The following is a 13,474-nucleotide window of genomic DNA, read 5'->3' as shown; positions in this document are numbered from 1 at the left end:
AGTACGACAACACCTGGACTTGTTATAACAGAAATATCCACTTTGTACGAAATTGAGACAGTTGACCTATCAAGTACTTTGCCAACCAAGATACTCAGCACTGACAGTATGATGCCAAGCTTTTCACATTTACAAAGTTCTTCGTCAAGTCTTTTAACAAGGCCAATTCTGTTCACTACGAGCATTATCGAGCCCAGCTCTCTGCAATTTCAACCAACAATATCAAGTGCGTCAACACCTGGACTTGTTATAACAGAAATATCAACTTTGTATGAAATTGAGACAGTTGACATATCAAGCACTTTGCCAACCAAAATACTCAGCACTGACAGTGTGACGCCAAGCATATCACATTTACAAAGTTCTTCGTCAAGTCTTTTAACAAGGCCAATTCTGTTCACTACGAGCATTATCGAGCCCAGCTCTCTGCAATTTCAACCAACAATATCAAGTGCGTCAACACCTGGACTTGTTATAACAGAAATATCAACTTTGTATGAAATTGAGACAGTTGACATATCAAGCACTTTGCCAACCAAAATACTCAGCACTGGCAGTATGACGCCAAGCATATCACATTTACAAAGTTCTTCGTCAAGTCTGTTAACAAGGCCAAGCCTGTTCACCACGAGCATTATTGAGTCAAGCTCTCTGCAATTTCAACCAACTACATCAAGTGCGTCAACACCTGGACTTGTTATAACAGATATATCAACTTTGTATGAAATTGAGACAGTTGACATATCAAGCACTTTGCCAACCAAAATACTCAGCACTGGCAGTATGACGCCAAGCATATCACATTTACAAAGTTCTTCGTCAAGTCTTTTAACAAGGCCAATTCTGTTCACTACGAGCATTATCGAGCCCAGCTCTCTGCAATTTCAACCAACAATATCAAGTGCGTCAACACCTGGACTTGTTATAACAGAAATATCAACTTTGTATGAAATTGAGACAGTTGACATATCAAGCACTTTGCCAACCAAAATACTCAGCACTGGCAGTATGACGCCAAGCATATCACATTTACAAAGTTCTTCGTCAAGTCTGTTAACAAGGCCAAGCCTGTTCACCACGAGCATTATTGAGTCAAGCTCTCTGCAATTTCAACCAACTACATCAAGTGCGTCAACACCTGGACTTGTTATAACAGATATATCAACTTTGTATGAAATTGAGACAGTTGACCTATCAAGCACTATGGCATCCAAAATACTCAGCACTGACAGTATGACGCCAAACTTATCACATTTACAAAGTTTTTCGTCAAGTTTGTTAACAAGGCCAAGCCTGTTCACCACGAGCATTATTAAGCCAAGCTCTCTGCAATTTCAACCAACTACATCAAGTACGACAACACCTGGACTTGTTATAACAGAAATATCCACTTTGTACGAAATTGAGACAGTTGACCTATCAAGTACTTTTGCCAACCAAGATACTCAGCACTGACAGTATGATGCCAAGCTTTTCACATTTACAAAGTTCTTCGTCAAGTCTTTTAACAAAACCAATTCTGTTCACCACGAGTATTATTGAGTCAAGCTCTGTGCAATTTCAACCAACTACATCAAGTGCGTCAACACATGGACTTGTTATAACAGAAATATCCACTTTGTACGAAATTGAGACAGTTGACCTATCAACCACTTTGCCAACCAAGATACTCAGCACTGACAGTATGATGCCAAGCTTTTCACATTTACAAAGTTCTTCGTCAAGTCTTTTAACAAAACCAATTCTGTTCACCACGAGTATTATTGAGTCAAGCTCTCTGCAATTTCAACCAACAACATTAAGTGCCTCAACACCTGGACTTGTTATAACAGAAATATCAACTTTGTATGAAATTGAGACAGTTGACCTATCAAGCACTTTGCCAACCAAAATACTCAGCACTGACAGTATGACACCAAGCATATCACATTTACAAAGTTTTTCGTCAAGTCTTTTAACAAGGCCAATTCTGTTCACCACGAGTATTATTGAGTCAAGCTCTGTGCAATTTCAACCAACTACATCAAGTGCGTCAACACCTGGACTTGTTATAACAGAAATATCCACTTTGTACGATATTGAGACAGTTGACCTATCAACCACTTTGCCAACCAAAATACTCAGCACTGGCAGTGTGACGCCAAGCATATCACATTTACAAAGTTCTTCGTCAAGTCTTTTAACAAGGCCAATTCTGTTCACTACGAGCATTATCGAGCCAAGCTCTCTGCAATTTCAACCAACAATATCAAGTGCGTCAACACCTGGACTTGTTACAACAGAAATATCAACTTTGTATGAAATTGAGACGGTTGACATATCAAGCACTTTGCCAACCAAAATACTCAGCACTGGCAGTATGACGCCAAGCATATCACATTTACAAAGTTCTTCGTCAAGTCTGTTAACAAGGCCAAGCCTGTTCACCACGAGCATTATTGAGTCAAGCTCTCTGCAATTTCAACCAACTACATCAAGTGCGTCAACACCTGGACTTGTTATAACAGAAATATCCACTTTGTACGAAATTGAGACAGTTGACCTATCAAGTACTTTGCCAACCAAGATACTCAGCACTGACAGTATGATGCCAAGCTTTTCACATTTACAAAGTTCTTCGTCAAGTCTTTTAACAAAACCAATTCTGTTCACCACGAGTATTATTGAGTCAAGCTCTGTGCAATTTCAACCAACTACATCAAGTGCGTCAACACCTGGACTTGTTATAACAGAAATATCAACTTTGTATGAAATTGAGACAGTTGACCTATTAAGCACTATGGCATCCAAAATACTCAGCACTGACAGTATGACGCCAAACTTATCACATTTACAAAGTTTTTCGTCAAGTTTGTTAACAAGGCCAAGCCTGTTCACCACGAGCATTATTAAGCCAAGCTCTCTGCAATTTCAACCAACTACATCAAGTACGACAACACCTGGACTTATTATAACAGAAATATCAACTTTGTATGAAATTGAGACAGTTGACCTATCAACCACTTTGCCAACCAAAATACTAAGCACTGACAGTATGACGCCAAGCATATCACAATTACAAAGTTATTCGTCAAGTCTTTTAACAAGGCCAATTCTGTTCACTACGAGCATTATTGAGCCCAGCTCTCTGCAATTTCAACCAACAATATCAAGTGCGTCAACACCTGGACTTGTTATAACAGAAATATCCACTTTGTACGAAATTGAGACAGTTGACCTATCAAGCACTTTGCCAACCAAAATACTCAGCACTGACAGTATAATGCCAAGCTTATCACATTTGCAAAGTTTTCCGTCAAGTCTGTTAACAAGGCCAATCCTTTTAACCACGAGCATTATCGAGCCAAGCTCTTTGCCATTTCAACCAATAACATTAAGTGCGTCAACACCTGGACTTGTTATAACAGAAATATCCACTTTGTACGAAATTGAGACAGTTGACCTATCAAGCACTTTGCCAACCAAAATACTCAGCACTGACAGTATGACGCCAAGCATATCACATTTACAAAGTTCTTCGTCAAGTCTTTTAACAAGGCCAAGCCTGTTCACCACGAGCATTATTGAGCCAAGCTCTCTACAATTTCAACCAATAACTTCAAGTGCGTCAACACCTGGACTTGTTATAACAGAAATATCAACTTTGTATGAAATTGAGACGGTTGACATATCAAGCACCATGCCATCCAAAATACTCAGCACTGACAGTATGCCGCCAAGCGTATCACATTTACAAAGTTCTACGTCAAGTCTTTTAACAAGGCCAATCCTGTTCACTACGAGCATTATTGAGCCCAGCTCTCTGCAATTTCAACCAACAATATCAAGTGCGTCAACACCTGGACTTGTTATAACAGAAATATCCACTTTGTACGAAATTGAGACAGTTGACCTATCAAGCACTTTGCCAACCAAAATACTCAGCACTGACAGTATAATGCCAAGCTTATCACATTTGCAAAGTTTTCCGTCCAGTCTGTTAACAAGGCCAATCCTTTTAACCACGAGCATTATCGAGCCAAGCTCTTTGCCATTTCAACCAATAACATTAAGTGCGTCAACACCTGGACTTGTTATAACAGAAATATCCACTTTGTACGAAATTGAGACAGTTGACCTATCAAGCACTTTGCCAACCAAAATACTCAGCACTGACAGTATGACGCCAAGCATATCACATTTACAAAGTTCTTCGTCAAGTCTTTTAACAAGGCCAAGCCTGTTCACCACGAGCATTATTGAGCCAAGCTCTCTACAATTTCAACCAATAACTTCAAGTGCGTCAACACCTGGACTTGTTATAACAGAAATATCAACTTTGTATGAAATTGAGACGGTTGACATATCAAGCACCATGCCATCCAAAATACTCAGCACTGACAGTATGCCGCCAAGCGTATCACATTTACAAAGTTCTACGTCAAGTCTTTTAACAAGGCCAATCCTGTTCAGCACGAGCATTATTGAGCCAAGCTCTCTGCAATTCCAACCAACAACATCAAGTGCGTCAACACCAGGACTTGTTATAACAGAAATATCCACTTTGTATGAAATTGAGACAGTTGACCTATCAAGCACTTTACCAACCAAAATACTCAGCACTGCCAGTATGGCGCCAAGCATATCACATTTACAAAGTTCTACGTCAAGTCTTTTAATAAGGCCAATTCTGTTCACTACGAGCATTATTGAGCCCAGCTCTCTGCAATTTCAACCAACATCAAGTGCGTCAACACCTGGACTTGTTATAACAGAAATATCAACTTTGTATGAAATTGAGACAGTTGACATATCAAGCACTATGCCAACCAAAATACTCAGCACTGACAGTATGACGCCAGGCTTATCACCTTTACAAAGTTTTTCGTCAAGTCTTTTAACAAGGCCAATTCTGTTCACCACGAGCATTATTGAGCCAAGCTCTCTACAATTTCAACCAATAACATCAAGTGCGTCAACACCTGGAATTTTTATAACAGAAATATCCACTTTGTACGAAATTGAGACAGTTGACCTATCAAGCACTTTGCCAACCAAAATACTCAGCACTGACAGTATGACGCCAGGCTTATCACATATGCAAAGTTCTTCGTCAAGTCTTTTAACAAGGCCAATTCTGTTCACCACGAACATTATTGAGCCCAGCTCTCTGCAATTTCAACCAACATCAAGTGCGTCAACACCTGGACTTTTTATAACAGAAATATCAACTTTGTATGAAATTGAGACAGTTGACCTATCAAGCACTTTGCCAACCAAAATACTCAGCACTGACAGTATGACGCCAGGCTTATCACATATACAAAGTTCTTCGTCAAGTCTTTTAACTTCAGAGCTTTTCTTATCAGAAGTATCAACTTTATACAAAAGCGTTTTTTTGACTGAAACTGCACATCTTTCAACATTAACTTCAGTAACTAGTACCAGAAGCTCTATTGAAGATGTCGCTAGAAGTACATCTTCCTTTCAACCAATTGACTCAAATTTACCTACAACTTCCAGCAAAGACTTCTCATTTTCTGAATCTATTGACTTGTTTGAAACTCTTTCAACTACACTCTTTGAAACAGTATACTTATCAAGTGATAGCAAGGTTCCATTGATGTCACATTTTCCGTCGTTCGAGCTATCTAGTGCATTTTCGACCAAGTTTCCTTATTTCTCAAGAACCTCCAGGCCAATTCTACTTTCCACGAGTACCATTGAGCCAAGTACTGTGCAATCAACAACTGAGCTTGTTATGACAGAAATATCAACTGTGTATGATATTGAAACAGTTGGTCTACCAAGCACTATGTCTTTCCAAACTCTTAGTGTTACGCCAAGCACATCAGAATCACACACATTTTCAAGTCCCAGTAGAAGTATCGTAAAGGATACACAACTTTATACACCAGATTCAAGTTCATCACTACATATGTTTTCAGAGGCAACGACTATGTTTGACAGTGTTCATGTAACAGAGACGGTTTACCTTTCAACACCTCTAATAACCGACACATTTTCTACCTATTCAACAGCTGTTGAATTGTCTTTGTCGTTTACATCGGCTTTGCGTACACCTCCTTTGGAAAGTCTTGAAACATTTGATGTACCATCAATGAAGCCCACTTCTATCTTTGCATCAGCGGAACTTTCTTATTCAGAAATGTTTAGTTCATATGATATACTCACGACTGAAATAGTTACAACCGAATTGTTTACCACTGATGTTACACCTGCTACGTTTTCTATTTCAGCTTCGGTGGAAACCCAAATTTTTCCGACTCAAACGCAGCTAGAAATCCAGACAACGACCATGATTCCAGACACAACGTTATCAGAGCGTATTGCGTCGAGTATCGTGCAAACTACAACACAGTATCTATTAACATCTGATCAATTTTTATACGAATCAACAACACTTTATGAAACTGTCTCTCTTCTATCCTCTCAGAGTAAACTTGTTAGTTCTTACTTTCCGATACAAACAACTACAATAAATGACGCGAGTTATACGGTTTCGAAGATGCCTTCAACACTTACAAATGTTCCGTCGATGATTTCTCCGGTTGCATCGATAACACCAGCCTCTCCGGAAACTACTCTGTTTGAAAAAGGACCAGTTATAACTTCAACTTATAGTTCCTTCTATGAATATGTATCGACTGAAACATCAATTGTAGCAACAATGCCATTTTCAGGCGTTGTACCAACCAAGATGACATCAAAGTTGTACGAGACAGATCACAGTATTATTGGGACAAGCATTTTACCGTCCAACGTCGTAACAAGTTTCTACATAACATCGATTGAACCATCCTACCCGCCTCTTTTTAGTAGCCGTGTGTTTTCAACTGCTGACTTCATAATACCAAGTTCGTTGGAAAGTTTCTTTACTACTAGACCGGTTGAAACGTCCTTTTTGTCACTCGATGATACCATTGGTACACGATCAACCGTAGAAAGTTTGAGCTCGACACAGCCTGCTAATCTGTCGACGGTAAAAAGCTTTACGTCAACACCGTACAATCTATCATCAACTTTGGGTGACTTGACATCAGCCTTGATAGTGACACTGTCACCTGTACTAGACAAAACCAGTTCCGCACCTTACATCAGATCAACACCATCAACGGCTAAATATACTTCTTCACTTGTGCATATCTCCACGTCTTCCGAAAAAGAGTTTACTTCGACACCATATACAGGACCATCAACGATGTCGTACTCAAATGTATTGAAATCAACACTGGACTCGATATTATTGACAACAGAATATTTGAGTTCTGCAGTTAGCCTGACACCATCGACCGTAAATGATATCACTTCAAACCTGCAAATGACACCCACAACTTTAGAATATCTTCCCTCGACACCATTGCCAAGTGCAACAATTTGGTCTTCCACTCTATACAAGACATCATCAAATGAAAGGGACTTGACTACGACACTGTACTTAAAGTCATCAAAAGAGCAAGAGATAACACCAGTACTGTTGACAACACTATCGACCAATATTTTGCCGTCAATATCATCCGGAATTCCGACAACCGAAAAGGACATGCTTTCGACAATATACAAGAGTCGTTCAACTGAGACGCACTACAGTTATGCAACATTAACACCATCATCTGTCGACTTTGGAACGCCATATACATCACTAATGTCTTTGGGAACACCGAGTATTTCAGTTTCAAATACACTCAGTACTTTTGCATTTCCTAAATTGTCAAGCATTGTCTCTTCATCTAGATTTTATGAGGAAGACTCAACTGTTTTGCCGACTTCTGAAATGTTATCAAAAGGTGTTTTTACAGTGAGCACACATCAGCTACATCTGAGTACCCCATCAACCGACATTATTATGCCTCGTAGCCAGATTAGTTCAGCTTTATCAAGCGACACCACAGTCGTGATGTCGGACACTGTCACTTTAAAAGCCCCAATAGAAACCTTGTTCACACAATCTACTATATCATCACAATCGCTAAAGAGCACGATATTTTCAGCGATGTCAAACCTGCCACTGACAACCGATATTCCAAGAAGTAGTCAGCTGACCTTTCAAAGTTTAGAACCAACACCGTTGTATAGTTTTTCAACAACAGAATCAAGAAGTGCGAAATTGCCTTCATCAACGTTAAGTCCATCATCGGAATTATCGTTTTCATCACCCCAATCATCGCTATCGCACACTGCAATATCATCACAAAGTCGGGAAATCATTGAGTCAACCGACATTTACCGAAGTGGTCAGTTCAGCTTAGGAAGTTTAGAACCAACACCGTTTTATAGTTTTTCAACAGAATCAAGAAGCGCGATGTTTCCTACACCAACTTCAAGTCCATCGTCAAAATTGTCGTTTTCATCACTCCAATCATCGCTATCGCACACTGCAATATCATCACAAAGTCGGGAAATCATTGAGTCAACCGACATTTACCGAAGTGGTCAGATGAGCTTGGGAAGTTTAGAACCAACACCGTTTTATAGTTTTTCAACAGAATCAAGAAGCGCGATGTTTCCTACACCAACTTTAAGTCCATCGTCGGAATTATCATTTTCATCACTCCAATCATCACTATCGCACACTGCAATATCATCACAAAGTCGGGAAATCATTGAGTCAACCGACATTTACCGAAGTGGTCAGATGAGCTTGGGAAGTTTAGAACCAACACCGTTTTATAGTTTTTCAACAGAATCAAGAAGCGCGATGTTTCCTACACCAACTTTAAGTCCATCGTCAAAATTGTCGTTTTCATCACTCCAATCATCGCTATCGCACACTGCAATATCATCACAAAGTCGGGAAATCATTGAGTCAACCGACATTTACCGAAGTGGTCAGATGAGCTTGGGAAGTTTAGAACCAACACCGTTTTATAGTTTTTCAACAGAATCAAGAAGCGCGATGTTTCCTACACCAACTTTAAGTCCATCGTCAAAATTGTCGTTTTCATCACTCCAATCATCGCTATCGCACACTGCAATATCATCACAAAGTCGGGAAATCATTGAGTCAACCGACATTTACCGAAGTGGTCAGATGAGCTTGGGAAGTTTAGAACCAACACCGTTTTATAGTTTTTCAACAAAATTAAGAAGTGCAATGCTTCCTACACCAACTTTAAGTCCATCGTCAAAATTGTCGTTTTCATCACTCCAATCATCCCTATCGCACACTGCAATATCATCGCAAAGTCTGGAAATCATTGAGTCAACCGACATTTACCGAAGTGCTCACTTGAGTTTGGGAAGTTTAGAACCAACACCGTTTTATAGTTTTTCAACAACAGAATCAAGAAGTGCGATATTGTCGGCACCAACGTTAACTCCATCGTCGGAATTCTCGTTTCCATCACTCCAATCATCACGATCACACACTGGAATCTCATCACAAAGTCGGGAAATCATTGACTGGTCTCCAATATTTTCAACGGCATTTCAAACATCTACTGTTCTACCACAAATGACATCCTCACTATTTACGAGTGAGCAAATAAATCCTACGCCATCATTAGAGAGTGCTAGACTTACGGTTACGACTGCTCTTCCAAATACCACACCTAAATCGAGTACATCTCCACCACCAATTCCAAATGATGCGATAGTAAAGATGAAGTTATCAGTAGATAAAGCCATAGATATTTCAGATCCGGTATTTGTGGCAGATCTGGAGAAAAATTTAGAAGATTTGTACACAGAGGGAATTAAAGACTCTCGTTTGGATCGAAGTAAAAGAAGTGTATACATGGCTGAACATATGATAGACAAACCTGAGACACGTGGAGCCGTTGATAGAAGACGCAGAGACACTAATACTCAACTTGATGTTACGGTAAGAACAAATGTACTAGTATTCTGATTATAAATTATGAGTCCCTTTTCATTTCCCCACAATGGGGGAGGAAGTATTGTAAACACTGTAATTTTAACCCGTAAGCATCCAGATTTTGAAATCCAAGCACAAGTGTAGCATTTTAGGTGGTGACAACCGTGTCTGTGAATACAATCTTGTTTATAGAAAAGCAAATTCCGAAATGATAATGTTGTTATATTATGTCACCCAACATCAATGTCTTCTTCACTACAAAGTTTGTTTTAATATTAACTTGCAGATTACAAGTTTAAGTAGAGATTCTACTCAGCCCGAAGAAGTAACCGTTATTTTCTATGTTACCGAAGAAGGAACGGTCGTGTCAGCTACAGACACTAGTGCTGTTTTTGAGGACCTTGGAGTCGCCAAAATGAGCGCCGGTCTTGGCTTAGAGGTATGAAAGTCATCAGGTTTTTGTGTTCTATCCCTATTCATCACATGTTGCAGTAAAACTTCAAACAAGAAGGAAACTTTAAAGAGCTAAGGCTCAAATTGTTCATATTTCGTGGCTGTCAGTAGGGAAGGCTCGTTATTATCTCGTACTGAGCATTTAAGCGTGATTATTTCAGAACATAATTCGAATGTACTCTTCACGTAGGCCTTATAAACGGAAAGAAATGTGGCTTCAAATATTAATTGTAACAGCAGAAATGACCTTAAAAGCTAGTTTGCAACCTTTTTGGCTCACCTGTACAGTGTATCGCGTCTCATTAATAATTCCGGTTTAATTTCTTTCAATTCACCATATAGGTTTTAGAATTGCCAGAGCCAGTAACGCCACTACCACCCTCCACAACCACAGGATACCCGTATCCAATCCCACCAGCGGGTGACAAGGACCTTCTCACAGTGACAATGACAGTTGATGATACTATTGATATCTCCTCTCCGCAATTTACCAATGCTTTGGAAAATGACCTTGAGATATTATACCTTGACGGAATAACAAGCAAGTCATCAGGGAGACGACGGCGATCATCGGAGCTGATTGCCTACAAACCTCTAGCCACTGCTACGAAGAGGGAGGATGATTCATTTGGAAAATCCACTGAAAGGTTTTTAAAACAGATACGGAATACCTTTGTCCTGTTTATTCAATTCTTCAAAAGACCATCAAGTGTACATCGAAGCAAAAGAAAGGCAGATCCAAGCACAGAATCTGAAGTCGTGGTAAGACTGGTTTTTATTAATTAATTCGTTGTATTTTCATGTCAAGTCTAGTCTAATGATTTTGTCTCGGATCAACATGTCGGTCTCAGATAATTGATTCAGCAGTGAACGAGATCATAATCATTACCATCGTTAAAGTTTAAAAATAAGTCTTAGGTCTATATAATATTGCTTCTTTGATATGCTAATGTGTTTGTTTGTTTGTTTATCTTTAACTAAAACATAAAATCCATCAGGTGACATCCGCAGCCAGAGATGGGTCAAAAACAACCAATGTACGAGTGGAATTTTATGTGGTGGTCAAAGAAGATGTCGTTCCTGGTAAAGCAGCTCTATTAGCTTTTCAAACGCTATCACTGTCCAGACTTTCTATAGGTCTTGGTTTCGAGGTAAGCACAAACTAATCACCATTCTGGCACTGACCATCGTATACAGCCTAAGCTTTGCTTGCACAAGTGACTTGTAGTGCAGTCTTCATCAGGCAAATAAACCAAAGGAATGTCAGTCTGACCTTCGTATGGGACGTTTACCTTGTATATGAACTACATCTGTTTGTTTAAACGGTCGGTCCGTGTGGAGACACGCTTGGGGCCTGATGGGACCAGGCTCAAACAAAATGCTCAAGCATGCAAGCCAGGCTAAAAAGCCAATATAAGCATGCTGGCCTGTATGGAAAGAGAAGTGAGAAACAGATTTGAAGACAAAGAACAAGGAAAAGAAGACCAACAATCAAGTTAACAATTTTACTGTCAGCCTTTGGGTCAAGAGAAAGGAAGTGCTTAATCCAATCTCAACTGCCACTGAGGCTGTACTTGTACCAAGTAGTCTGTATAAAAAAATAGGATGTTTAAATAGTCCCGTATTGGTGTTCTTTAAATGTTAGGCAGCTTTGGAATAGTTTTATGATGACGACGACCTGTAGATGTATAGTATATGTTAGTTTTAAACAAGATCATTACATTAAGAAAGTTATTGTAGTTACAGTTGCGCTGAAAAGTATTGGATTAATCGAATTTCATCCAACCATCCATTTTCCACATGGCATTCCCGCAGGTTATTAGTCCAGGTGTAACACTAGTATTGGTAGCGGCTCCTCTTAGTAACGCCAAACCATACACCATAGGTTTCACTGTGGCAGCTGCCGTGATTGTCATCGTCATCACCCTATTGCTAGTGTATTACTGCTGGATACGAAAGAAGATCATTCGTCGAAGAGATAAAGTAGTACGATTGGTAAGTTATAAACAGTGGCGTAGATTTCTTTTTGACATTGGGGGGGGGATGGGGTTGGAAAAAAATTCTTGAAGTATAGCGAATCAATCACCTTTTGGCGACAGAATAAGTTAATGGTACAAATGCGCGGGAAACGCGCGAAAAATTTTGCCATATTGAAGCTAAATTGATGAAATATTGTGTAAAAGTGGAATAAATTCGCGCGAAGCGCAGAAAAAAAATTGCACTTTGGGGGCTAAAATGGACAAATATGAGGTTAATTTGGTCAGAAACCCACATACAGGCGTCAACATTGGGGGATGATTGTATGGACCATCCCCCTGGCAAAATATCCCCGGGATCATCTACGCCTATGGTTATAAATGATCCGGTGTTTCTTAAGGTGCATAAATATTACATCTTTAGCAGACTGGTATCGATGTATATCTAAACTAATCCTTCTCATTCCAAAGTCAGTTGTTCTCCCGGAGCATTGAAATACAAAACCTATTTCTATGGATTCATAATTATATTGTTTTCATCTGATTTTAGGGTACTGAAGATCAAGGTACGCCTATGTCTGATCTTCGCCCATTATGCGTGTCGACTTGGAAAGAGGAGAGGTGATTGTCGATGAAACAGCTCTAGATGAGAAACTCTTGCCACCTAAGAGGAAGAAGAAAAGGTGAGAAGAATATGACATATCGTCTAATAAATATAACTATAACTGTGCTGTAGGATTCTGACACTAAGACGAAGCCCAGGTTTAAGCCTTAGACCAAATGGTCAAATGAAAATGATACTCGAATGAGCATCGGTCAAAACGTCCACTTGAATAATGCAAAGAACAGAAGCTCCTACGATAGCCTCCAGATTCTTGGCCAATATTTCAAACTATCTTCATTTATTCAGAGGGCTGTGAACATTGAGATAATAATTTTAATTTACTTTTTAAAAAATTAGTTAATCTAATTTCTCAATACACATCCATTGTATCAAAGGGCTATTACAAACCCAGACCAGAGGAATTTGTCAAGCGTATCTTTAAACATTTCAATTTTCTAGTTAAAATAGGACTGATGCGATATGAGGTTATGTCATCTAAGACTATTTCTCTTAATTTTTGTTTTATTCAACAATATAATCAATGTGTCATTGAGACCATTCGACATGAAAGTTACTAGCATTTCTGATTGTGCAATTATAATTATAAATTTCACTTTTTGTTTA

At 39.2% G+C, this 13,474-nt stretch overlaps 1 protein-coding gene across 1 annotated transcript; it reads left to right on the top strand.

The window, feature by feature from the left end:
- The first annotated feature begins 1,459 nt into the window (after window positions 1-1,459).
- On the top strand, window positions 1,460-11,056 carry LOC140154132 (uncharacterized). Its single transcript, XM_072176738.1, has 3 exons — window positions 1,460-9,823; window positions 10,104-10,256; window positions 10,613-11,056. Exons 1-3 carry the CDS (start codon window positions 1,460-1,462, stop codon window positions 11,054-11,056), a joined length of 8,961 nt encoding a protein of 2,986 aa, XP_072032839.1.
- The last annotated feature ends 2,418 nt before the right edge of the window (window positions 11,057-13,474 follow it).

The sequence above is a fragment of the Amphiura filiformis genome, chromosome 6 (assembly GCF_039555335.1).
Source record: "Amphiura filiformis chromosome 6, Afil_fr2py, whole genome shotgun sequence".
Taxonomy (NCBI): Eukaryota; Metazoa; Echinodermata; class Ophiuroidea; order Amphilepidida; family Amphiuridae; genus Amphiura; species Amphiura filiformis.
The sequence above is the reverse complement of the archived record's forward strand: the minus strand, read 5'-3'. Positions and strand labels throughout refer to the sequence as shown.